This window comes from Leucopleurus acutus (assembly GCF_964270905.1).
Source record: "Leucopleurus acutus genome assembly, chromosome: 16".
NCBI classification, from domain to species: Eukaryota; Metazoa; Chordata; class Mammalia; order Artiodactyla; family Delphinidae; genus Leucopleurus; species Leucopleurus acutus.
The window spans coordinates 66,355,790-66,383,347 of NC_139158.1; the positions used below are offsets into that span (position 1 = coordinate 66,355,790).

The 27,558-nt window shown below is 40.0% G+C and overlaps 2 protein-coding genes across 6 annotated transcripts in view; one reads left to right on the top strand and one right to left on the bottom strand.

The window, feature by feature from the left end:
* TTI1 (TELO2 interacting protein 1) overlaps nt 1-12,523 on the bottom strand; it is a gene marked incomplete at its 3' end in the record, with an annotated part of 42,064 nt that extends 29,541 nt beyond the window's left edge. The window contains exons 1-3 of one of the 2 annotated variants that reach the window (XM_082857735.1): nt 12,494-12,519; nt 4,206-4,264; nt 777-890 (exon numbers count right to left, since the gene is read on the bottom strand). Of the gene's footprint in view, nt 1-776; nt 891-4,205; nt 4,265-12,493 lie in introns of both variants that reach the window. The other variant, XM_082857736.1, reaches the window with a different exon arrangement.
* A 133-nt stretch (nt 12,524-12,656) lies between these two features.
* RPRD1B (regulation of nuclear pre-mRNA domain containing 1B) overlaps nt 12,657-27,558 on the top strand; it is a 76,206-nt gene continuing 61,304 nt past the window's right edge. For 2 of the 4 annotated variants that reach the window (XM_082857738.1, XM_082857739.1), the window contains exons 1-3: nt 12,657-13,181; nt 18,724-18,853; nt 26,258-26,391. In XM_082857738.1, the coding sequence (XP_082713864.1) occupies nt 13,031-13,181; nt 18,724-18,853; nt 26,258-26,391 (415 nt within the window). In that variant the 5' untranslated portion in view covers nt 12,657-13,030. The remainder of the gene's footprint in view (nt 13,182-18,723; nt 18,854-26,257; nt 26,392-27,558) is intronic. The other 2 variants (XM_082857737.1, XM_082857740.1) reach the window with 2 other exon arrangements.

The window sequence follows — 27,558 nt, forward strand, 5'->3', positions numbered from 1 at the left end:
ACTGACACCCTATCAGCACCAGCTCACACACTGATGACCCCGAGGCTACTGTGCCACCCCTTGCCCAAGGTACTAGTATTTAGAACAACAGAAGCAAAGGAAGTTACCACTTAATGGGACCCAACAGTCAGGAGCAGGAAATGCAAATATAGCACCCTTGAGGTGGTGAACCTTAGTTTAACAGAAATGCTAAAGGAGACAGACGAGAATATGAAAAATAATTAAGACCAATAAGGAAATTCAATTACAAGACAAAAGATATTTCTTAGAATTTAAAAACATGTCTTTCCACACTAAGAAAGCTCAATTGATTAAAAAAAAAAAGGCGGTTAATTGCTGAGATCCAATTAGTGGCTGGGAAGATCAAGTAGAGCTATCTTAAAACTCTGAGCAAAAATACAAAGAGATGGAAAATGTGAGACTTGGAGCACAGATCTGGGAGAACCCACATATAAATAGCTGGGAATTCTGGAAGGAAAAAAAGGAACAGATGGAGGAGCTAAAACAAATAAATAACTGAAACATTTCTCTGAGCTGCAAAAGTATTTATCTGGAGATTGAAAAGACTGAAGGATACACACGTAGTCAAATTGTGGTAAAATTCCTGTACACTAAAAGATAAACGGAAAAGAAAATCACATATGTCTTCAGGAAGAAACAACAAATAACTTACAAAGGAAAAAGACCGGCTTTGGACTTCTCATTTGCAATAGAAGACAGTGGAAGAGCATCTACTGACTGCAAATAAAGGATTGTGGCCCCCAAACCCTACTTACAGCAAAGATATTCAGCTGTCAGGGTGAAAGAGCCATATGCGAGGATTCAGAGAGGGTAGCACCACATGCCCTACCAGAGGACTCCATTCAAACAAGAAGTGACTTGAAACAGACCTAAAATGGGAAGATGAATGAAGAAGGAAACGTTGCTGAGTAACTTTTTCTTCTTTTAGCATGGAAAACTTTCTTCAAATAAAACGTTTAAGTGGAAGCCCAGCACGTAAAACAGATAAAATCAGAGGGTCTGGTTAAAGCTGGGGTGAAGGCGATGGCCGGGGGCTCTGCATCTCTCTTATTTATCTCAGGAGTTTCAATACAATAACCTGGGGTCCCCTGAACTATGTTCTCAGATTATATGACAAAAACTGTAATACAGCAAGTGAGGTGAGAACACAACCTGTCCCAAACTGAACTTATCCGCTTTCTTCTGTATTCCCTTTGTGATTTATGGTCCTCACCTGGGCTAGACTCCTTAGCCTCTCTGCTTTCTTTCACCTCCCTCTTAATTCCACTGTTCCCTTAAATTTCATCAGTTCTACCCCTTCAACATCTTTCAAAGCTGTTGAGGATGATAATCATCTATTGATATTGGACTGATCGTAATGGTTTCTTCTCTGGCCACCCTTGCCTTGTGTGCTTGCCCTTCTTGAATCCATATTTCACACTGACATGTAAGTAATTTTTTTAAAACAAAAATCTGGATCACTCTTTTCCATGTTTAAAATCCTTCATCTGCTCTTTGTAGCCTGCCTAAAGTACAGACACCTTTCTACCATGGCATACAGGGCCCTGCACCATCAGGCCCCTGCCTGTCTCATCAACCTCATTTCACACTGCTTCACCCCTTGAACTTGAAACTGCAACCATGTGAAATTATAAAACTTGCAATTTCCTAAACAGGTAGCGCTATTTCATATTCTCCTCCTTTCTCCTACCACTGTACACACTGCTATTACAGTATTTAGCATGCTGAATTATTTTGTATATGCCTGTTTTACCTACTTTAGACTGGGCAATCCTACACCTAGAACCTACAAGGGCATCTGGTATATGATAAGCACTCAGAAACATCTGTACAGATTCTCCTTTCAAGTAGGATATAATAGGGTATGGCAGGCCAGTACTCCTGGTGACAACTAGAGAAACCAGATAAATTATAAAAAGCGTTTCTTAAAGCATCAAATAGTTGCAGAAGCAACAAAGACCAGATGAACTAATACTCTAGTGAAGGATGAAAGTTCACAGTGAGTCAACAATCAATAGTTGGGTTTTTTTGTTTGTTTGTTTGTTTTCCATTTGCTGATCCCGGACATGGCTCAGGATTACGAAGAGGCCCAGGCTGAGGGCTGTCACTGAGGAAAAAGAAACCACGATGCTTTTAATGTGGTCATATAGGACTGGAGTCCTATATGCAAAACCGTAGTCTTCAGGGATCTCAAAATACATGACTTCTGAGAGAAGGCCGCTGCTGGGGGACAAATGGCTGAGAAATGTCCAAACAAATGAAAGAGATCAACCCACAGATTCAAGAAGCTCAGCAAAGCCCAAGTTGACAATACAAAGAGAAACACACACAGACACATCATAGTCAAACTGCTGAAAAACCAAAAGTATGGAGAAAAATCTTAAAAGTAATGCAGCAACAGAAGTGACAGGCAACTTCTCTAAAGAAATGATGAAATCCAGAAAACAACAGAATGACATCTTTAAAGTGTGAAAGGAAAGTAACTGCCAACCTTGAATTTTACACCCTATAAAACTCTTTCACAACTGAAGGTAAAATGCAAGACAATAATGCACAAAAGGTGCATGGATAGTATAAAAGGAGTTAAGTGTATTAAGAGTCTAGCAGTATCAGGAAGTGATAAAAAAAAATCTGTATTAGATTGTCAAGAATGCATGTTGAAATCTATAGGGTAAACTCCAAAAGAGCTATAAAAGTTCAGACAGTAGTAAAAATGGGATAATTAGTACTTCTGATTGATCCAAAAGGTGAAAAATGAGAAAAAGGGAAGCAAAACTGGTGGGTCAAACAGAAAACAAATACTTAATAAGATGGTGGACAGAAGCCCAATTGAAACACTGATTACATGAATTCAGAGTTTCTCAACAGTGGCACTACTGACATTTTGGGCTGGATAATTTGTTGGTGGAGAGCTGTTCTGTGCATTGTCAGATATTTAGCAGCATCTTTGGCCTCCCCCAACATGCCAGTAGCACTCCCCCAAGAGTACCAACCAAAAACGTCTCCAGATACTGCCAAATGTCCTGTGTAGGGCAAAAATCGCCCTGGATAAGAACCGCTGGTATAGAATCAACATAATCCCAATCAAAACCCCAGCAGCATTTTTATAGAAAGTTATAAGACGACTCTAAAATTGATATGGGAATGCAAACAACCTAGAATAGCAAAGACAATCTTGAAGAAGAGGAATTAAATTGGTAAATTTTGGTGGTGAAGTTTTACACTATCTGATTTCAAGATTTACTGTAAAGATACAATAATTAAAGGGCAAAAAGAAAGACAAACAGATTAGTGGAACTGAATAGAGTCCAGAAATAGTCCCCACATATACAACAGAGACTCCATATATAGACTCACATACCTGACAAAGTTGACACTGAAATCAACTGCGAAAGAATGGTCTTTTCAATTAAAGGTACTGTGCCACCTGGCTATCCATATGAAAAAATATATAGGTCTTGATTACATCTCATACTAGATTTAAACATGGAATGTCAAATAACAAAGCTTTCTGAAGAAAACAAAGAACGTCTTTGTAATCTTGGAATAGCCAAAGATTTCTTAAACAGGACACAGAAAAGAGCTAACCATAAAAAAAATGATAAATTGGACTACATTGAAGTTAATATAAAAGATTTTCTATAAATCATTAAGAAAAAGACAATCCAACAGAAACATGGAAAAGAAGTTGAACAAGCATACCACAATAGAGGATATCCAAATGGCCAATGAACACATGAAAAGACATTAACATCACTGCTCCGGAAAATCCAATATAAAACCACAACAAAATACCATTACACACCCACCAGAAGGGCTAAGCTGAAAAAAAAGGGGAAAAAAAGAAAAAGGAAAAGAAAATACTAGGCGTTGGCAAGGATGTAAAACAACCAAAACTCTCATTCAATGCTGGTAAGAGTGTAATTGATACAACTACTTTGGAAAATCCTTAGGCAATATCTATTATTCTAAAGGTAAACATACATACGCTCTATGATCTAGTAATCACATTCTTTGGTATAATACCTAACAGAAATGCATACATAAATTTACCAATAGATGTGTTCTGGAATACACTATCCACAACTATCCCCACAAAGAAACTACCCAAATGTACATCTATAGTAGAATGGATAAACTGTAATATAGTCTCCCAATGGGATACTATACAGATGAAGACTTACCACAATTGGAGATCTTCAAAAGAATGGGTTACGGGCTCAGAAATACATAAACCAGCTTTCTGTAAGGAAGAGAGTATAACAAATTGCTAGTATGGCATGACTATAAAAGGCAATCATATACCTTTATGGGATGGTCATGAAATCACACCTGTGGGACAATATGTCGATTACAGAAGGAACTGCTCAGAGATTTAGAAGCATAGGAGTCCTAGATTCTATTCCGATAAAATGCAACACTGATTAAAGTGGCACTGCAAAGTTTGATGTTTATATAACTGACAGCAACTGGCGTATTCTGGCCCAGAAAGTGATACTGGGATGAGGCTTTCAGAACAAGCTGATTCTCAGGGTGAGCAGAGAAAACAACCCAGAGTTCAACTGTGACAGACAGTGACTATATAAACCAGTTCTTGACTCTAACCCTTTCTGAGTTCAGTGAACCCCTTCCGCGGTCATAGAAAGCAGTCACTGGGGAGGTGGGGGAAGAGAGCTGCAATCGGAGTGCTTGAGTGAACCCATTCCCCTGGCAGCTTCTTCCCCTCCTTCCCATCTCTTTCTGCCTTTTCACAGGAATGGGCTGTGTAAGATCCCTGGGCCATGGCACCCAGGTGGTGCAGACAAACGGGACAATCTGTAGGTGCTATACTTTATAGACACTTAAAAGATAAGACGCTAGACCACAAGGTACTTATTGTATCATATAGTTAAAAAGTGAAAAAGGGAGGAAAAACCCGAGAAGTACAAAAGGAACTTAGAAAAAGAATGAACACCAAAAGGGAAGGCTTCATGGAGGGAGGAGGATTTATGTTGGGGTGGGGGGACTACACACTTGGGGCTGCATGGGAAGGCTGTTCAAGGAACAATACCTCACAAGCAAAGGCCAGAAAGCAGAAAAGTTGTAGCCCCTAATAAAGGCAGAGACGAGAGGGAGACACCATCATGGCAAGTGAGCCATGCCTCACACAGGGGTGATGTTCTGATGAAACCACCTGCTCGGGGCCTTTGTAACTTGCTGTTCCATGATATATCCTCACGGCTTGCTCTCTCATCTTTCAGGGCTTTACTCAAATGTGAATTCTGAGGGAGGCCTTCTCTGATCACCCCAATTTAAAACTGCAACCCATCCTCACTCCTCTCCTGCCCTGCACTCCCAATCTCCTTCCCCTGTCTTTGAAATTTTCCTCCATAGCATTTAGTACCATCTGTCAAACCAAGTTATCCACCTATTTGTTTGTTTATTGTCTCTCTCTTCCCACTAAAATATAAGCTCTATGAGGGCAGTAATAGTTGACAGTTTTGTTTATTGCTTCCAGCAAAGAGCAGGCATTCAATAAATGCTTGTTGAATCAATCACCATAGACCAAGGTCTGGCTCTCTTTGGTGGATCTTTGATATCAGATATGTGTGAACTGGAGTCTGGGAAAAACCCACCATCCTCTTCTTCTCCTGGGGTGAGTTATTCCTACAGGTAGTTGATCTCATCCATTACAGGAGGATCTTACTAGATTCACTCTCAGGAGGCAATCATAGTTCTAGATTTTGACTGTATGCCAGCCCATTTTTAGGGTGTTTCCAGACAGAATGAGTATGAGAACAGGAATCTGACAATCTGGGTGATAGTCCTGGCTCTGACAGTACCTGATCTGTGGTTTCCATGAATTTTAGTTTCTTCAACATAAAATAAACTTGGTGGATAAGATGATCTCTAAAACTTCTAACTTTGAATTAACTAGCACATGGTAGAAAGACTGGGTTTAGATCCCAGAAATAGGAGTTTAAATAAAAGAATTGCCAACACAAGTTCTTGACTAGAAAGAAAAGAATTAATATTTGTTGAAAAAACCCACCATATGCTAGGCAATGTACATAAATAAATTCCTTGTCTACAAGCTGAGTAACACAAGGTTCAGACAGATTAAGTGATGCCCAAGGTTACACAGCAAGCAGTGGGATTCACGTCAAGCCTGTGTGACTCCAAAGGCTGTATGCATTCTTTTCACTACACCAGAGGTTTCCAACCCAACTGTTTATCAGAACCAAGGGGAAATAATGTAAGTACAGATTCCTGGGCCTCACACCAGATCTACTGAATCAGAATCTATGTTGGGGGTGGGGTGGAACAGGTATGTTTTGGGAATCTATTATAAAAGTTTGCAAGGTCAGTCTGATGATCCATGAAGTTGCTAAGAGAGTAGAGTAGATCTCAAATGTTCTTACACACACACAAAAGGGTAATTTTGTGAGGTGATGGAGGTGTTAACTAACCTTATTGTGGTAATCATTCTCAATATATATACACTGATATGTGTATCAAATCATTACACTGTACATCTTAAACTTTTACAATGTTGTATCTCAATAAAGATGGGGGGAACAAAGAAAAAGAAGGCTAAGTAGGAGTGGGGAGACAGGACTCCCACTTCTACCTAACAGTAATTAGGAGCCCTCCCTCATGGGTGTCAAAGGAGGCTGAGTGAGGAATCTGGACTTCTACCTACACTTGGAAGTAACAAGGTTGGTCCCCCCACCCCTGCCTTATCCTGCCAGAGTGGTTTCAGAGGAAGCCAACTAAAAAGAAGACTTCTATAAGGTCCAGAATCTTAGAACATAATACAAAAATGTCCAGTCAAAAATCATTCACCACACCCAACAACCAGGAAGATCTCCAAATGAATAAAAAAAGAAAAATCAATCAATATACGTTAACACTAAGATGACAGAGACATTAGAATTATCTGACAAAGTTATTAAAGCAGCTGTGATGAAAATGCTTCAATAAGCGATTATGAACTTGTTTAAAACAAAAGAACAGAAAACCTCAGGAAAGAAATAGAAGATACAAAGAAGAAACAAATTTTAGAACTGAAAAATTCAATAACAAATAAAAAGCTCAGCAGATGGGCTCAACAGGAGAATGGAGGGGACAAAGGAAAGAATCTGTAACATGGAAGACAGAATAAGAGAAATTACTCAATCTGAACAACAAAGAGAAAACAGACTGAAAAGAGGCTCAGGGACCTATGGGACTATAACAAATGATTTAAGCATCCCAGAATGAGAGAAGAAAAAGGGCAGGGTTGAAAAAGTACTCAAAGCACTGAAAGCTCCCCAAATTTGGCAAGAGAGATAAATCTATATACTCAAGAAGCTGAGTGAACTCTAAACAGGATTACCCCAAAGAAATTTGCACCAATTATAATTAAAATTAAAAGTTGTGAAAACAAATGACAAAATATCTTGAAAGCAGCCAGAGAAAAATGATACCTTGCCTATACGGGAAAAACTATTTGAATGACACTGGATTTTTCCTCAGAAGCCACGTAGGCCAGAAGGAAGCAACACAATAATTTTCAGGTGCTCAAAAAAAAAAAAGAACTGTCAACACAGAATCCTATACCCAGCAAAAATGTCCATCGGGGAAAAAAAAAAAAAAAGAGGAATGAACTGGAAAGATATCCTCAGATGAAGGAAAACTAAGAGAATTTGTCACCAGGAGGCCTACTCTACAAGAATGGCTAAAGGAAATTCTCTAAACAGAAAGGAAATGTTAAAAAAAAAAAAAAAAGAATCTTGGAACATCAAAGAGGAAGAAAGAACGTGGTAAATAAAAATATGTATAAATACAATAGGTTTTTCTTATTCTTTTAAATTTTCTAAATTGTGTCTGATAGTTAAAGCAAAAATTATAACACTGACTGATGTGGTTCTAAATGTATCTAGAGGAAATATTTCAGACAAATATAAACAGGAAAGGGTAAAGAGACATAAAGGAAGTAAGGTACATATACTTCACTAGACCTGTCAAAAGTAAGTTATATACACGTAATATGATACCTAGAAGAACCACTAAAATGGTTATACAAAGAGATACACTCAGAAACACTATAGATAAACTGAATGGAATTCTAAAAAATGTTCAAGTAAAGGAAGTCTGGAGAAAAAAAGAAAATGGAGAAACAAAAAAACAGAACAAACAGAAAACAAAAGAATTAAATTTCAGACTTAACCTCTAACATATCAATAATTATATTAAATATAAAATGTCTAAATACACCAATAAAAAATGACTGTCAGAGTTGGTTAAAAAATATGACTTAACTACATGCTGTTTACAAGAAACTCACTTCAAACATAATGATATAGTCAGGTTGAAAGTAAAAAGATGGAAAAAGATATTATCATATAAACATTAATCAAAGGAAAGCAAGACTAGCTATATTAATATCAGATAAAGTGGACTTCAGAGCAAAAAAATTACCAGAGACAAAGAAGGACATTATATAATGATTAAAGGGTAAATCTATGAAGAAGACATAGTAATCTTAAGTGTGTATGCACAAAACAGAGATGCAAAATGTGTGAAGCAAAAATGGATAAAACTGAAAGGAAAAGTATAGAAGTATAGGTGGTCACCACAAGTATAGGTGGTGACTTCAACATTCCTCTCTCAACAACTGATAGAATAGCAATTATAACACAAGAGCTGAACTACACCAACCAACATTTACATAATTGACATTTACAGAATACTATTGACAGTAGGATATACATTCTTTTCAAGTATCCACAGAACACACACCAAGATAGACCATATCCTGGACCACAGAATAAACCTCAACAAATTTAAAAGAACTAAAATCATACAGTGTGTTCCCTAACCACGATGGAATCAAACTAGAAATTACGAATAGAGAGAGAACAGGAAAATCTTCACACACCTGGAAATGAAGCAACACATTTCTAAATAATTCATGGATCAAGGAGGAAATGTCACGGGAAATTTTTACAAAATACATGGAAATGAGTGAAAATAAAAGTTCAACAAATCAAAATTTGTAAGACGTAGGTACAGCCATGCTGAAAGGGAAATTTATAGTATTAAATATATATATATTAGAAAAGAGGAAAGCTCTTAAATGAATATCAATAATCTAAACTCCCACAGCAAGAACCTAGAAAAAGACAAATAAAATAAAATAAAATAAAGCAAAATAAATCCAAAGCAAGCAGAAGGAAGAAATAATAAAAATCAGAGCAGGAATTGAAGTTTAAAACAAAAAATAGAGAAAATCAATGAACCAAAGAAATGGTTTACAGAGATCAATAAAATTGGCTTCTAACTAGACTGATGGGGGTGGGGGGAGGGAGAGGGAGAGAGAGAGGGAGAGAGGGAAGGAGGGAGGGAGGGAGGGAAGGAGGGAGGGAGGGAGGGAAGGAGGGAGGGAGGGAAGGAGGGAGAGAGAGAGGAATTACCAATACCAGTCCTACAGACTGCAGATATCAAAGGATAATACAGGAATACTACAAATAATTTTATACACATAAATTTGACAGATGAAATGGCAAATTTCTCAAAAAATACAAACTACCACAATTCACACAAGCTGAAATAGATTACTGAACAGCCTTATAAGGAAACTGAATTTATTGTTTAAAGACTCCCAAAATCAAAGAAAAAAGAAAGAAGAAACCTTCAGGCCCAGATGGTTTCACTGCAGATTTCTACCAAGCATTTAAAGAAAATTAACACCAGTTCTACACAATGTTCTAGAAATGGAAGAAGAAGAAGCACTTTCCAATCTATTTTATGAAGCTAGCATTACCCTGATACCAAAACTCAATAAAGATAATATAAAAAAATTTTAAAATGGCAGACCAATTTCCCTCATGAATATAGATGCCAAAATCCCAAACAAAATATGAGGAAATATAATTTAGCAGTATGTAAAAAGAATTACACACCATGACAAAGTAGGACTAAATTTCAGGGATGTAAGGCTGGCTCAATATCTGAAAATCAATCACTGTTATTCATATTAACAGGCTAAAGAAGATAAATCACATGATTATATCATCCTCATCTTTCTGACCTCTAAATGTTGAAGTGTCCTAGGACTTAGTCACTGGGCCTCTTTTCTTTCTATACCTATTCCCCCTTATGACTCCCACATTTATAGCTCTACCTCAGATCTCTCCCTTGAACTCCAGACCCATAAACCCAATTGCCTATGAGATACCTCTACTTGGACAGGCATTTCCAATTAGACATATACAAATCTAAACTCCTGCTCTTACTACCCAAACCAGCTCTTACCACAGTTCAGTACATACATGCAAACTCCATTCTTATGGTTGCTTAGGCTAAAACCCTTAGGGCCATATAAGCTCTTGCTTCTTTTATACCTCATACCTATGCTGTCAGTTAATCCTGTGATCTCTTCCTCTAAAATATCCCCAGAATCTGACCCTTTCTCACAACCTCCACCCTGGTCTGAGTCTTCCTTTCACCTGAGTTATCACAACAGCATAGTCCTCCTGCTCCTACCTTTGCACCCTTACTGTCTATTTTCTACTTAATAGCCACATGCTCCTCTTTTGCTCAAAATGGTCCAATGGACTCTTGTTTCATTCTGAGTAATAGCCAAAGTCCTTACTATTGCCTATAGTCCCCCACATGATATGGTCCCTGGCAACTTTTCTAAGCTCATTTCTAGCCTTCTGGTTCACATCACTTGAGCTCTCCTCCTTGCTGGCCCTTGAAAATGCCAATAATGGTGTGACCTCAGGACTCTGCACTTGGTTTTCCCTCTGCCTGGAACATTCACCACATAGCATAGGGCTTGTTCTCTCATTTCTTTGAAGGCTGTGATCAAATGTCACCATATCAGTGTGGCCTTCTCTGACCAGTATATATAATACATGCCTAACCGCCCATACGTGCATTCCTCATACCTCCCTTTATTTTTATTCAAGGCATTTATAACTTTCGGGCTCATTTTACACACGTTTATCTTCCCCTGCAGAAGGTAAGCTTCCCAGGACATGGATTCTGTCTGTTTGCCTAGAATAGTGCTTCAGACATAGGTTCTCAAAAATTATCGGCTGAATGAATAAATCAACCACTGGCTCGGGAGTGAAGAATCTGGGATAAGATAACCTTGATTTGATTCCTGGTTCTGTCATTTCTTGTGTCCAAGTGACATTGATTACTCACCCATGTTTAATGTTTTCTCATTTGTCAAATACTGATAATAACCCATACCCCACAGGACTGTTGTAAGGATTAAATAAAAGAATGTTCATAATGTGCTTAATACACAGTGACTTGGTATAAAAGTGCTCAGTATATGACACTGTTACTTAATACAGAAAGATGGCCTAGATTTGGACTCAAAGGCCCTAGGTTATAATCATGACTAGATATTGACAGTGATTTTAAGCTATTCACTTATTTTATAGTAATTCACTCAGTCAGCTACGAATAAGGTGCTGGGGTAAAAAAGACAGATAAAGTAGAGTCCCTTCCCTCTAACCTTAGTTGTGTGATCTCGGGTAGGTCACCCAAGCTCCCTCAGCCTCATTTGCCAAATGGGAATAACATAATACCTATTGCATAGCTTTGTTGTATTAAACGAGTCACTATGTGAAAACACAGTGTCTAGCCCATAGCAGCAGCTCATTATGTTGGCTCTGATTATGATGATTCCATTCTGAAGGAGGAGTAAAAGCACCTAAGCAAAGAACAGTGCAGTATGAAGAAAAACAGGCATCAACTAGTACAGTGCCTCCTAACTGCAACCTGCCCACAACTGGTCAGTTCCACTATGATCAGGACATTTAAAAATTCTACGATGTCTACAATAACCTAACTCCCTACCACCACCCCACAGCAGTTAGAAGAACAAATTTCTCTGCTGATGTGATAATTGGAATTTAAAACTTTTTAAAAACAGTTCAAGGATAGAGTCTCAAATAGTGTTTCTTAAAGGAGGTCAACGAACCCACTGACTTCCTTACCCCACTCCCCCACAAAGTTAACATGTATTACTTAAATTTGAGCAATAGTCAAATGAACCCCCAGAAGGCAGCCTGTAATTCCCTGAATACAACAACCAACTGAGCCGGGAGCACAAGGGTGTGTTTGACGGCGGTCCTGTCACAGACTAAACATCGGAACTGGCCACTAAAGGTGGTCCTGGAGGCCTAGTGGGAGCCCACCGCGTGAGAAGGGGGGCGTCACCTTTGGGAAAAGAACAGCAAGAGCCAAGGCGTGGAGGCGTGAAAAGTGCACGTGGGTGGCTTGGCAGAACCAAACAAAGCTTTTTCTGGGGGGCGGCCAGAGAGCAGGACACGTACAGAGGAAGAGTGCTGCTGGGGCCTGCCAGGTGAGGGAGAAAGGTCCCGTTCCATTCCCAGGTCATGATCTCTCTGCCTCAGCATCCCCTCAGGATCCCCCTCTAAGGGCTCGCGGTTGCTGTCTCCCTCTCGTTCGCGCCACTCTCCCTTACCTCGTCTTCCAGCCTTTCCCTCACTCTCGCACCTCCTCTGCCGCGCCGGAAGTGACGCGTCACTCGCGCGCCGCACCGCGCCAGAAAGGTTCTGCGGGAGCGGGAGAAAGGGTTCCGGTGACACTCACTGCGCCGGCGTGCGGGCGCGAGCGGTCAAAGCGCCTTCCGGAGGCCGCCGAAGTGCGCCCTTTTCCCTGTCTGTCGCTTTCGGAGTGCTCCGAGCGAGATTCAAAGAGGCATTCGCCACGGGAGGAGTGTTTTACTACACTCTGACTCCCCCCGGTGCCCCGCCACTCCGGCCCTTGCCCTTTGACCCTGCTCTCGCGGCGGGGTGAGAGGTCGGTGGCCATCTTGTGGCGGCGGCGCGGGCGGCTGTTACTGCGGAGACCCATCCCCTCCCCCTCCTGGCCCCCCGGCCGTCTGTCAGTCATAAAGAGTCCCGCAGGCCGCCAGGTGAGGTTCCGGCCTCGTGCCGTCGCTCTCCCCGCCGCACTGGGCGGCCCAGGCCGATCCCTGCCGGGCCTCACCGCCGCCACCATGTCCTCCTTCTCCGAGTCGGCGCTGGAGAAGAAGCTCTCAGAGCTGAGCAATTCTCAGCAGAGCGTGCAGACCCTCTCCCTGTGGCTCATCCACCACCGCAAGCACGCGGGACCCATCGTCTCGGTGTGGCACCGCGAGCTCCGCAAAGGTAAACACTCCCTCTACCCCCATGGGTTCTCCTCCCGGGTAGCCCTCTCCCGCACCCCGTCCCGAGGCCCCTCTAGCTTCTTAGCTGAGCCTGGCTTTCCAGGCCTGGGCCTCTGATTGATTGCGCTTCTGAGGTTGGAGACAGTGTTATCCCCATTTCTCGGAGAAGGAAACCGAGGCCTGGGAAGGTTTAAGGTACTTGTCTGAGGTTCCACCGACCGGGGCTCAGGACTCCCAGTTAACCCAGCCGCTTTCCTCTCCGGCTCCTCCTGACACTTGTGACCATTATTCTCTCGGCAGCGTTGAGCGCCTGGTGGAGGGTACAGGCCTTAGCCTGTTGTGTGCCAGGCAGTTGCTGGGCATTCGGAGTAAGATTACCTAGATCGAGCCCTTGGCTCAGCCACTTGCTAGCTGAGTGATATCGGGCAAGTTTCTTCTCTCTAAGCCTCTGTTTTCTCATCTGTCAAAAGAGGACAAGGGTAACTGCCACTTCCAGAGCCTTTATTCTGTGCCAGTCACTGTGCTAGGACCTCATGTATATCCTCGCACTTAGTCCTCAGCACTGCCCTGGGAAGTGGGTACGGTCACTGCCCTTGCAGAGAAGTCAAAGGGCCGCACCACCTAGACCTTGCCTCTCAGGTTCCTCTTCTCATGCAGCTCTCCTTGGTTCTAGGCCCTGCTTAGCATCTGGCAGCCATTGATTGAGCTCAGCCTGTTGTGTGCCAGGCACTGGGTTGGGAGCTTGATAGCATGTTGGCTCCAGAGGCCAAGTGCCTCTGGAGCCTGACTTTGCCATTTACTGAGCCCCCGCAGCTTCACCTCTCTTTGCCTCAGTTTCCTGATCTGTAAAATAGAGATAATGATAACTGATATTTACTGTGCCTTTGTTCTGTGCCAAGTGCAGTACTGATATCATTACATACCTTGTCATTTTTTACGGTCTCAGAGTTCTGTGAAGTAGGAGCTCAGCAGATGAGAAAAAAACGGAGGCTCAAACAACTTGGGGTGAAGAGTAAACAGGATAATCCACATGAACATCTAGCACGGTGTCAGGCAGAGTGTAGGCACTGGATAAATAATGGTGAGGTGGGATACTGATTACTCAGTGTGGTGCATGTTCTTTGCCTCAAATTGCTTACAGTCTGCTGGGGAAAGATGGGCACCTACACAGCTATCTGATACCCCAGTGAGCTTCATAGCAGAAAGCTGAGCAAATGAAGCTTTTGGACAGCCTGTATGTGGTAGGCCCTTTATAGCATAGGAAGTAACTCTACATGTGTTCTCTGCTATCTGTGAGGTCAGGATGTCACTCTGTTTTACAGATGAGGAAACTGAAGTGGCTAAGTGGTATTTTCAAGGCCTTAGAACCAGTGAGGCTCAGACTGCATCAGACTGGCAGACACCAAAATCCAGGATTCTTTCAGGAGACCCAGTTCTAGTCCTCTGGCAGAGACCCCCCGCCCCCGAAATATCATGTGCTGTACTGAGATGGGGGTCCCCTCAGCCCTCAGGGTAGTTGGCGGATAGATCCTGGGCCTCCCAGAGCCCCATTCATGTACCCCACTGTGCCATTCAGATATCACTTCTGTCATCTGAGATGTGGCGGAAAAATTCGAATTGCTTTCTACAGGATCCTATCTGGTAGGATCTCAGAGGCACGTCAAAATCCACCTCAGATGTCACTTCTGTGAAGCCATCTTGATTCCCCACCTCACCCTATTTGAGATACAGAAAATAAAGAGTACTTTCGTTTATGAAGCTCCTTTAACCCTAATCTCATATGATGAAACCTTAAGTTGTAAGTAGGTCAGCATTATTATCCCCATTTTATAGATGAGAAGATACAGATATGAAGAGATGAAGTGCTTTGTTAATGAGTGTATAGTTGGGACATTAGCCCAGAGCTCTGAGACGCCGAAACTTGTTTTCAGGTGCCCGGTGCATCAGTGCACTTAATAAGTGAAGGTGATCATCTTACTCCAACCAAACCGTAGTGCTTTTATTTATTAGAATTAATCTGCATTTATTTCATTCTTACTAGTTATGTCTCTTTCAGTGGATTATGTTTTGAGGGAGAAACTAGCTCTTCTAGTTGTCCGTAATGTACACAACATTTAGCATGGTGCCTGTTAACAGAGTTAAAAAATAGTTCAGGTGTTAAATTGTGGTCTCTTGACATCATTTTCATGGCTGAGTAAAGGATCCAAGCGGCACTGTCTAGAGCTTTCTGTGATGAGAGAAATGTTTTATATCTGCTCTGCAACAAGGTAGCCTCTTGCCATGAGCACTTGAAATGTGTGACTAAGGAAGTAAACTTTCAAATAAATACAATTGAAAATTTAGTTCCTGAGTTTTGTTAGCTACAAATTAGGTGTTCAGTAGCCACATGTGGCTAGTGGCTATCATACTGGACAGTGCAGAACTACAGGATGCTCTTCCAAGCATCAGTGTACAGTTTCCTAATACCCAGCCTTCCTTCATGAATTGAAAATGCCCCCGCACTGAAGTGGAAAAAGATTTTGTGCCCTAATGTTAGAATTGACTAGCCCTTTAGGTTCTAGCCCACCCTGAATCTTTAAAAATGGACATTTCTATCTATAGCCAAGTCATTTCCTTAAGACATTTCACAAACCATCTCTGTTTTGCCTCCAAATATTTATGAGACTTTAAAAGTTTTCTTTTTCCTGCTTAAGTACTACTTCTATTCATGATGTGTTATTTTCTTTCCATTCCCTAGGAATAATCCTTAATTTATCCCTTTGCGCTCTGTTCTAGGTAGAACTTCTCCCTTTCTTTTTGGAGCAGTTTGGTGTAAAATACCCTAAGATGAACATTTTTTAGTAGTGCTTTTGTACCTTACGTTTGCACTCCTACTACCTTTAGTAGTGCAGGTAAATAGGCCTTTTTTTAAAAAAAAAATTACTTTCTCTAGGTGTCAAAACCAGCCAAACAAGTGAAAAATTTTGGTCAGCCAGTAGTTTAAACTTTGCTCAATAACTATTTCAACCAGTTTGGAATGGGCCTCGGTAGGGAGTGAAAGAATCCATACTGACATATTGGAAAGACATTTGAACAAGTGAGTTACCACCCAGGGCTGGAGTAGAGGGTGTGTGTGTCGTGTGTATTATGACCTTGTGTGTTCAGGTGCTCTAGGGCTTTGTGGGTTTTTGTTGTTGTTTGTTTGTTTTGGCCGCACTGCGAGGCTTGTGGGATCTTAGTTCCCCGACCAGGGATCGAACCCCGGCCCCTCGGAAGTGAGAGTGAGGAGTCCTAACCGCTGGACCTCCAGGGAATTCCCTTTAGGGTTTTGTTATGTTACCTTTACACACATGGTGCTCATGTTGATTATTCAGGATGCTGGATGTGGAGGGAAAAAGTTTTATCCTACATTCCCATTGCTAAGTTTGAGGGTGATGAGAATTAATTGGCATTGTAGATAGTGAAAACCTTGGCTATCTTAGCTATCACATTTGTAATACTGCAAAATGTTTCAGGTCTTGAATGGCCAAATTGACATTTTACAATATGGATTCTGGGTTTTTTAACATAAAGTATATTAGTCTGATTTGCTTTGTAGAAGTTCTGTTTTACTTTTTTTTTTTTAATATTTATTTATTTATCTTTGACTGCTTTGGGTCTTTGTTGCTGCGTGCGGGCTTTTGTCTAGTTGTAGTGAGTGGGGACTACTCTTCGTTGCGGTGCACGTGCTTCTTACTGTGGTGGCTTCCCTTGTTGCGGAGCACAGGCTCTAGGTGTGTGGGCTTCAGTAGTTGTGGCTCGCGGGCTCTAGAGCGCATGCTCAGTAGTCGTGGTGCATGGGCTTAGTTGCTCCGTGGCATGTGGGATCTTCCTGGACCAAGCTTCCAACCTGTGTCCCCTGCATTGGCAGGCAGATTCTTAACCACTGCGTCACCAGGGAAGCCCTCTTTTACTTTTAAATCTAACTTTCATGGCGTTATAAACTTGGTAGTTTAACTTGCTGCAACATCCTAGAACAAGGTTTGCTTTAAAAAAAAAAAAAAAAGCTTTTTGCCGTAATCATACCTTTGTAGCAACAGTGGGATATTGAAGCTATTGACACTTTTGTTCTGTTTTCGAATAATAATTAGAACAGTTAAAGATAGCTCCAGGTTTTCAATATTCTCATCAGTTGGCCATCTAAACTAGGTTATTACCAGGTTAATACATTTCAGGATATCCATATTTAATTTTATGAGCACTTTAAGTCATCAGTTTCAACTATAACATGCTTTAAAAGTCTTGTTTTTAACTTAAGTTATTCTCCTGTAGCCACATTTTAAAATGTCAGATCTTGAGCTTGCTCTGTCAGAATTTATACATGCTGTGTGCATTTCAAAAGAAACAGAAATGGTTTCTGAGAGCAGTGGAGTAAGGACTAGTAATTCAGGTGTAAAGGTTGACATAGGGCTTGCTTGAGTCTTTTGGGCACTTTGGCATTGGAGAAAACTTAATGTTTTGAACTATCTGATTGTGTTATTATTTATTTCTTTTAAAAGAAAACTGGGACCAAAAATGGTAGCGATGTAACTTTACGGTTGAAAAGTTATGTGCATAGAAGCCAGGAAATTCAGTAATGTTCCCCCAAGCAACTGTAACTCAGACATATTGCGTGAAGTTTTTATGGTTTAATGCATGCTACCATATAGAGTAATAGGAAATACTACATTTAGTAGGTATAAGAAAGAAGAATTATATTTTTTATAGGAGCCATAATTTTGCATATCCAGATTTCAGACGTGTGTAAACTTTCAGTGATCATGTAGCAATATATATTTGTATTTTGAGATAAATATCCATTGGTGCATCTAGAGATTCCTCTGGATTGTAGAGTTGATAACATTGACTGATTATGGTTATTGGAATGTTCAAAGAGAAATTCTTGGTCTAGGAGCATAAATTACAAGTATCTTTTAAAACTGAAACTTAACTCAGTCTTTCATTCTGTGGTATTTGATAATTAACAGTGAGTAAAAAATGCTCATTTTTGCAATATAATAAATGAAAATCTTGGTTTTAACATGTCTTCTGGAGATGTATTGACAGCTTATCCTTTAGGAATTGACTGGAGAATACTGACTGCTTATCCTTTAGGAATTTTCTTTGGATTATCTTAATTTTTACTGCCAATTAATTACCCTGACTAAAATAACACAGAAATTAAGATGGCGTATTCTTTTTTTTTGAAAAACAATTTTATTGAACTATAATTCACATTCCACACAAATCACTCTTTTAGAATATACAATTCAGTGGTTTTTAGTATTTCGCAGTTATGCAACTATCACCACAATCAATTAAAATGGCGTATTCTTGTTTTTTAGTTTTTTCAAAATTGTATTCTCAATCCTGTTTTACTAGACACCTCCAGGAGTCCCTTAAATTGTTTTTCCAAACATAGCAGTCTTGACCTCAAGTAGATAATGCTTGTCTTAGTGTTCTTTAGGAGTAGCTTAGGGCAGAAGAATGGTGGATTGAGAATTTCCTTGGTGTAAGCTAAATTATCTTCTTTTCTTTTTTTCCAGCCAAATCAAATAGAAAGCTTACTTTTCTGTACTTAGCCAATGATGTCATTCAAAACAGTAAAAGGAAAGGACCTGAATTCACTAGAGAATTTGAATCTGTCCTTGTGGATGCTTTTTCTCACGTTGCCAGGTATGTTTTCGGGTTTTTTGTTATGTTTTGTTTTTGAATGCATTACCTTTCCCTTTTTGTTCTTTCTTTTTTGTGTGTGATAGCCTTTGTAACTTGACAACTTCATACTTTAAAGAGAGGTACTTTATAGAGAGTTGCAGAGGCCAAATTGTGGTTTTATATTTTGCCTGAACCCTTGAGAACTATCTCAGACAAGTAAATATTTTGATGCGTTGAAGGGACTCAGTCTAGCATTTGAAGCACATCTTTTCTCCTAGATGTATTCACTATTGAATTCACTTCTTGAATGTGGTACTTTCCTTGGTTTGGCTGAGTTGTCTCATTAGCTTATGGTCAAAAAACAAAGCTAAATAGTACAAGGGAACTTTCCAGTAACAAAGCCTTAATGGCAAGAAATTAGTTGCTGTGCCTTTGTTTTTACTTACTTCTGGATGTCTACATGTCTAACTTACTAAAAATAGTAGTCATTACTGTACCTGCAAAGATAGTAATTATTAGTGTGGAAAGTAGACATTTGCTCTGGCTCTGTCATATTAAGTGTGTGCCACTATTGTGTTTTGTGACAGAGGACGGGGGTGGGTAGAGCATACTTATAGCTGATATCACGGAAACTATACATTTAATTAAAAGTTTTACAAATCACTTTTATTTATTTAAAAACAAACTGTTTTTTGTAGATATAAGTTAGTTGCCTAGGAGGAGCAAAGAAAAACTATTTTTCACTAGAATATTAATAGGTAAGCAAATCAAACAAAACATCTTTGCCAAAGGAAACTGGGAAGGGTGAGAAGGAGACTAGTGGGTTAAACGAAAATTGTTCTAAGGTCTAGAGTGTATGTGAAAGACCTTAAGTGTGAAAGTAAGTCTGGCATTCTGTGAAAGATTTGGAAAGTTTGAAGGAGTGAAATGAGAACTCCAAAAGATTTTAAAGAAATGACATCTAGCTTTGTAGAGATGGATAAAAGATTTTTGTTAGTCAACTGGCTTTTTTTTTTTTTTTGAACATGGATACTGAAAAAGCAGAATGTTTGGGGACTTGAAAAAAATATTGAGTTGTCATAACAGAGAATAAGCTTAGAACAGACTACTAGAGTAGCCCTCTGAAATTGGAGACAGGCATTTTCCTGTTTTGAGGAGAGTCAGTTCAGTTTCCTAGACGTTGGCTGTAGCTCTGCCTCCAACACTGAGTGGCCTTGGATGTGTTATGTAGCTTTTTGAGCCCACATTTCCATGTTAGTTAAAAGGGAATGTCACCGCCTGTCTCATTAGAGTTGTGAGGCTAAAGTAAAACAACAATGCTCAATCCACAGTCTTTGCCCATTCATGGGAGTATACTATATTATAAACTATATGAAGAGAAAGACTGTTTCTTTTGTGTTCTTTCCTGTATTCCAGACACCCAATAGAGTATCTGGCACAGAGCTACTGGGTTTTGTACCTTCGGGAACACCATTTAGATAGTCTTGATGTGAATGGTGGTCTGTCCTGGCACAGAGTAGGGATTCAGTAAGTAGTTGTTGAATAAGTTAATAAATTTAGGGATTAAGAAATTGACTAAAGTAATTCCCTATAGGGATAGTAAACATTAACATTTTTCCTTAAAAATTTAACAGTAATCATAAGCTGCTCCCAAATCAGAAAAGTGTAAGTAGAAAAGCGGATGGGAGAGGGGGGATGAGCAATACCAGGATTAAAAATTTTTCTACTTGGTGATCATCTTAAAACCTAGCTAGGAGGCATTGTAAACATGTCTTGGCAAATTCTGTGGCTTTATGGGGAAAATAGACCTGATCCTTTTAAATAAAAATAGATAGCTCTATTACCTTTCTTTTTTGCATTCTTCTAGTTCTTTTAAGGTCCTGTTCAGATATTATATTCAAGGTCCCCATGTCTCTAAGCTCCCTCCCCACCCCCACCCCCATTATTAGAATAGAAAGTCCAGCCACACCACTTCAGTCCTGATGCACCTTATCAACAGTAAAAAGTGCTCTCTGTACAGTTTTTCTGAGGCCAATTGATGAACAAAGATAGTGGACCCATTAATATTGACTAAAATAGATTAGGAATCTCTTTATGATAATTTCCTACCTCCTCCCTCAAACCGCCTACCCCCAAGGAAAGAAACAACAAACCTCTGAAGTCAGAGAAAGCTGCCAAGCTCATGGGGTGGTTTTAATTTGAATAGCATTTTAAGTAACCAGACTTTAAACTTATTTTCCATACAAATGCCTTCTTGTTTTCTTCTCAGTTGGGAGATAGTTGTGCACTTAATCTTTCCTTCAAGATGTACTTAGGTGCCTTTGTGCAAAGTACTGATCCAGACACTAGGGGGGCAAGCAGTGAACAAGGCAGGCAAGGACAAAATGAGTAAGATACTTTCAGAGAGTGATAATATGGACATAATAAAATAGAATGACGTTCTTGAGTGGGATCTCTTCTAGTGTGGTGAAGGAAGGCCTCTCTAAGGAAGTGACATTTGAGGTAATCATGCAAAATAGGAATAGCTATTAAAAAGAACCTAAGGTACAAATAATCTTGGCATGTTAAGAGGATCAGAATGAAGGCCATTGTGGTTAGAACACAAGGAACAGAGGGGAAGTCATATCCAGGTGAGATCAGAGAGGCAGGAAGGTGACAGTCACACATGCCTTGTAAGCCTTGGGAGAGAGTTAGGATTTTGTTCTGATGGGATGTCAGTGAGGAGTTTTAAGCAGGGGAATGATATATTCCAAATGCCTTGTTCAAAGATCCCTCCAGCTTGGGGTGGAGAATGGATTATAAAGGCCAAGGGAGAGGCAGGGACATGAGGTAGAGGGTGTTGCTCTAGTGTAGGCTAGAGATGACATTGGCTAGGATTCAGGAACATTGAGGAGATAATAACTTCCACTTGTTGAATGTTTACTTTGTTTGCTTCATGGGTAGATTTGTGCCCCCCCCCCATGTAAAACTGATAGGATTAGTGGGAGCTTGGTAGTGAGGGAAAAGAGAAATCAAAGATTATTTCTAGGTTTTTGAAGTGAGTATGTGGATGGCTGATGGTGCTGTTTACCGAGGTGGAGTTTGAGGTAAAGGTATGGTAGAGGAAATCAAGAGTTTTGTTTTGGCCATGTTAAGTTTGAGATGGCTAATAGATATTCCAAAGGGTGATGCCATATAGGCGGATGGATGAAACAGTCTTGAAGCTCAGTAGGAAATTGATTTCTGGAGACATAAATTTGGAATTATCACCATATACATATTTATTTCCTGTTATAACAGTCGTGGGTCCCCAAGACCACTTCCAGGTCCGGTGACTTGCTAGGAGGACTCACAGGACTTGGGTATAGTTGTGTTCCTGGCTATGATTTATTACAGTGAAAGGATATAAAGCAAAATTAGCAGAAGGGAAAAGGTGCAAGGGATGAAGTCCAGAGGAGATGAGGCATAAGCTTCCAAGAGTCCTTTCATAGTGGAGTCACATAAGACATACTTAATTCCTCCCCCTTTGAACTGTGGCAACAAATGTGAAGTGTTTTCTACCTGAGAAGCCCATTAGAGATGTAGTACCTAGGGATTTTGTTAGGGTTGGTCACAGGTACTCTGCCAAAATTCTAGGCTCCCAGAAGGAAAGCAGGTGTTCAGCATAAACCATACTGTTTGTATAAACAGTTTAAGCACAGTAAACCACCCTTATCAGTTAGGAAATGATAGGAGCACTTCTGAAATCCAGGTTCCGAGATGCCAGTCAAGGGCCAACCTCGTGAGCAGGCCTGCTAAGGGCAGCAGTCTCAGGCCTGCTATGTTAACTCTTTTCTACACAATTGCAAAGGACTGTTTCTGCTCTCCCTTTACATGAGGTGCTGTTGGAAGTGCTGAGGATACTTAGAAAGAATTTATGCCCTGAGTAGGCCTGCCATAGGCCTACTGTGCATGGGATGAGAGAGAAGTACACAAATTATAGCGGGTGTACCAAGGCAGTGCCATTAGAGCTGCAGAGGAAGAAAAGGCCCCCATGCTGGCTTGGCAAGCCCTTTGGTATCCAGCTGACACTTCAAGCAGTAGTCCTACGTGTGTATAACACATACTTTTCACTTTTTAGATCACATTTTCAGTGGTTGAATTTATAAATATTTAGAATTAAGATACTAAGTTGTGTTCTGCAAAATAAGTTACATATGTACTTATTTATCATCTTTCAGTTTATTCATTGATAAGTGGCAAAGATTTTTTGTGTTTTTTCACTTAAAGATTTCTCAAGTTAGAATGGAGTTAATACAACTTGAAAAGATAGCTCCTTGTGTCATAAAATGACTTTTTTGCTTTGGTTGTATCCAGTTTCAGGTGCTAAAGTGACTTCCACTTCATTGGAGCTACTTAGGGCAAAACCACATCAGTAAAAAGATTTCTTGACTGTTGTGTCTATATCTTTAGACCTTAGTTGGCAAAACTTTGATTTACTGTAGTGCTCAAAGAATTAACCTATCATGGTTAATTATGTTCACTAATTAAAGTAGAGCACCCTTTTGGCTGTAGCCTTTAGTGGTGAAAGCCTTTTGAAAATCTTTTGGTTACAACAGGTTTGAGCATCATTATCCACTATACAGTAGTGTGACTGCAGCTGATTAAGACTATTAGTCTTAATCAAGCCCCAAATAGCCCCAGGAATGGTGGATGGTGGTTGGATGGGTGTTGTGCCCCTCCCAACCCTTTTAACTAAATCCTTGATAAGAATTTGTTTTCATGATTAGTTTCTCTTTTAAGAGAATTTGCGGAGAACAGATTTTATGTTAAAAGTACCGACCAGTTAAGTTCTGATTAGTTGTGATTTTGTTACGGTAGTTATAATGACTTTATTTTTCTAAAGCCTGCATTTCATCACATTAGGGACTTCCCATTGCCTTCAGGATAAAGGCCACATGTTTAGTATGGAATTTAAGGTCCTCTATAATCTAATTCCACTGTATCCCTCCAGATTCTTCTGCTGTTTCCACCCTCCCACCCCACCCCATATAGTACTTCAGCCACCAAAATTACTCAGAACCTTTTGCTCTTCACATTGTTCTGTTTTGGGGATTCCATTCAAGCGAGAGGAGAAAGCATGAGCATAGGCACACGTAACAGTGGCAGCAAGTGCTGAGTAGAAAATACTTACCGTTGAGTGTTGCCAGAACATGAAGCCTCAGGTAGGGTGTGGAGAGGTGAGGGGCTGCTGGGTCAAGAATCTAGAGGTCAGGACCTAGGCCTTGTTCTTTGTATTCCAAGCACAGTATTTCAGAAACCTTAATGCGCAGATGAATGCTTAATTGATGTCTGACATGAATGACCTTGATGTGGTAAAATGGTCGTTGAAAGTTAACTAATTGTATGGCCAACTGAAACCTTTCTAACATTTTTCGGAAAAAACATTGCAATTAAATATTTACTGTGCTTGTTCTGGGGCATATAGCAGTGGGGGAAAAGACAAATCCCTGCCCTTGTGGAAATCCCATTCAAATGGAAAGAGAGTATAAACAACAGGGAAACCGTATATATAGCACATCAGAAGATAAATTGTGTGGAGAAAAATTAAGTAGGAGTAGGGAGTGTAATTTTAAGTCGGGAGATGAGAGGATTCACTGAAAAGGTGCTGTGTGAGTATACGCACCTGAAGGAGGAGAGCAAAGGAGCCTTGCCTGGCCTGAGCCTTGGTTCCAAGCTAAGTGCAAAGGTCCTACACTTTAATGGCAGGAGGGCCAGGGAGCTGTTGAAGAGGGAGGGGGGAGTGAGGATAGGTGAGGTCAGAGAAATAATGGGCTGGGCTGAGAAGGGCTTTGTTGTAGGCTTCATTAGGACTTTCACTTTTATTCTGAGGGAGACCAGGAAGAACCATTGGAAGTTTTTAGCAAAGGAGCAACATGATCTACCTTAACACAACAGTTAGGATTGGATTTTTAAAACTTGAGAATAGATGGTTGGAGGACAGGGTGGAAGCAGGGAGACTAGTAATGAGGCTGTTGCAGTAATCAGACAAGAGATGATAGTGGCTTGGATCAGGCTGAGAGCAGAGAAAGAGGTGAGAAGTAATTTGTTTCTAGATATATTTTGAAGATGGAGTAGAGATGTTTTTATTATAAATGTCAAGGTCATATCTTTAAGTTTTATAAATATCAGTGGAAATATTTTCCCCATTTTCCCCCTCACCCTGACCTCTGACTTAAAAAAAAAAGCTTTACCAATAATTAATAATTAGTTTGTATGTATCCTGATTTAGTTAGTACTTTAACCCCCAATTTAGTGAAATTTGCCGCTAATAATTCATAAGTAATATAATCTGACCAGCTTAGGCCGAAAACTCAGCTCATCTTGAGTGTTAATATAAGTTTTAGAAAAGTGCTGTTAGGGCTGGGGGTGGGTGAAATTCCATCTGAGTTGAATTTTATATGGTTTCTTCTTGAGGTTCCTACTAAAGATATTGACTTAGATACTAAGATGTCAGGGTAACCCTTCTTGTTTATAGTTCCTCAGTGTAAGGTCATTGACATCTAGACAGTCTCACAGAACAGAACAATTCATAGTAACACAGTACATGGTGAGGGAATTTGTTTTCCTTTCGGAAAGTCTTCCGCATGCTTCCACTTGCCGTCTGACACTTTATGGTAAACAACTGCTTCACCCTGAGTGCGAGTTATGGTCATCTCACTGAAAAATAAGAGAGTGATATGTTTTAAGAGAATAATACGTCAGGAAAAAAACTAGCTTCTTTCATTCAGATATAAATTACAAAGGACTGTACTATGCTCGGTGTGTTCTAAGATTATCTGCTAGACATCTTTGTGTGAATCTGGAATACAGACCTAGCCTGGAATTAAAATAATTATGAAGTAGTTTAAAGTTGAGAGTCTTGACATGTATGTGTGTATGATTGTATTTATACATATTAGAGGTGTTGGTGTGTTAGCATTGATGAGTTATTACGAATTTCTTCCCCACTTTAAACATTTGGTTTTAATCATTTTTTTCCTGTCCTTAAACATTTTGGCCTGCTTTAATTTCCAGCAGCATATCTGGCACTAGATTTCAGTTAATGCCTTGTGAAAAGCAAGCCGTCACAATTGATATGATTGATTTTTGATAATTCTCTGTCAGTAAATATCAGCCTTTGGCTTTTTGCCCTATTTACCCCATCTTTCAAAGAGGATAAAAGACACAGATTAATTCTGTAACATAATCCCTCTCTCTTCCCTACACACCACAGGAAGAATGTAGTTTCTGGTCAAGTTTTGAATATCCATTAAGTACAGTATGTACCTTACTCTTCCTTCTGTTTTTAAATATGTAAATCATTTAGTCAGTTGTTGGTTGTTTTTTTTTTTTTAAAGTAAATCTGTCCTAATTAAAAGCAAAAAATCTTAAGCTTATATATATCTTTTCGTCTTTTCTGGGCAGAGAGGCAGATGAAGGCTGTAAAAAACCTTTAGAAAGATTGCTGAACATCTGGCAAGAAAGAAGTGTGTATGGCGGCGAGTTCATACAGCAGCTGAAGCTGTCTATGGAGGACTCCAAGAGCCCTCCCCCCAAAGGTAGAAACATCACCACATGTTTACAGCTCTTGGTCTTTGCCTACTTTCGAATCACATATGAAAAGCTGCAGTGGGGGTTGCTGTGAACTACCAGCGATTATATGATTCTTCAGAGAGAGATGATCATAAACGATGGTGAGAATTTATGTAGTGCTTGCAGTGTGTAAGCCTGGTTCTAGTATTCATGCTATTCATCATCTCATATCCTACCTTTTGATCTGTATTCTCCTTGGCACGCTTATGCCTTTCAGAGACTTTCCTTGCACAAGGGAAAGGAACAACAAAATTGTTCAGAGTTATAGCGAACTAGGAAGTACCCTGGGCTAAGATTTTGTCCGAGCCTTGCCGCTAACTGTTATAGGATCTTGGATAAGTCCTTCAGCCCTTATGGAACTTGGTTTCATTAAATATTGATGTGGTTTGGGGACATACTTTTGATGGTTGTCAGCTGCTGTCTAAAATTGGTTTTGGTCCTTATTGAACCCAAAATATTCTGAGGTAGTGTGTTCATGTATGTGTGTGAATTTTACCAAGTCCTTCTTAAAAGCTATGTTATTTTTTTCTTTTAAAGAGGAGTAAGATCAAACGTTATTTGATTCTTTGGCTTCCAGTTAGTTGTGGCTTAATTCTAGCTGGCATGACATGTTTCTAAGCTACAGATCTGATCTGACTGTACACATGCTCATTGCCTGGAGGATCAAGTCCAAATACTAACATAGTATTTAGGACCCTTTATAATGTGAACTACTCTACTTTTCCAGATTCTTCTCCCATTTTCTCACATATACCATATTCTTTGGCCATACCTAGCAATTTCCCCTCTGGATGCTCTGTTGGTACCCCTTCCTTTGCATCTGCTGTTACCTCTGCCTAAAATGTCCTTCTGCCCCTTTTGTGTGGTGAACTTATTCTTTAAGAATGCTACTCACATTCTGACATCTTTGCTAGCTTGTCTGGGCACATGTAACCAATTTCCTCCATCTTCCTCTGGGACTTTGTACATGCCTCTGCAATAGAACTTAACCACAATTAGCATATGTGATAATATCATTCATTCAGCAACTCTTTTTATTGTATACCTTTCATGATCTCTTCCAGGTCTGAGTTTATATGCGTTTTAAGGTGGAGTAACTTTCCTGTGAAACTAGAGGTTAGAAGCTTTCTAAG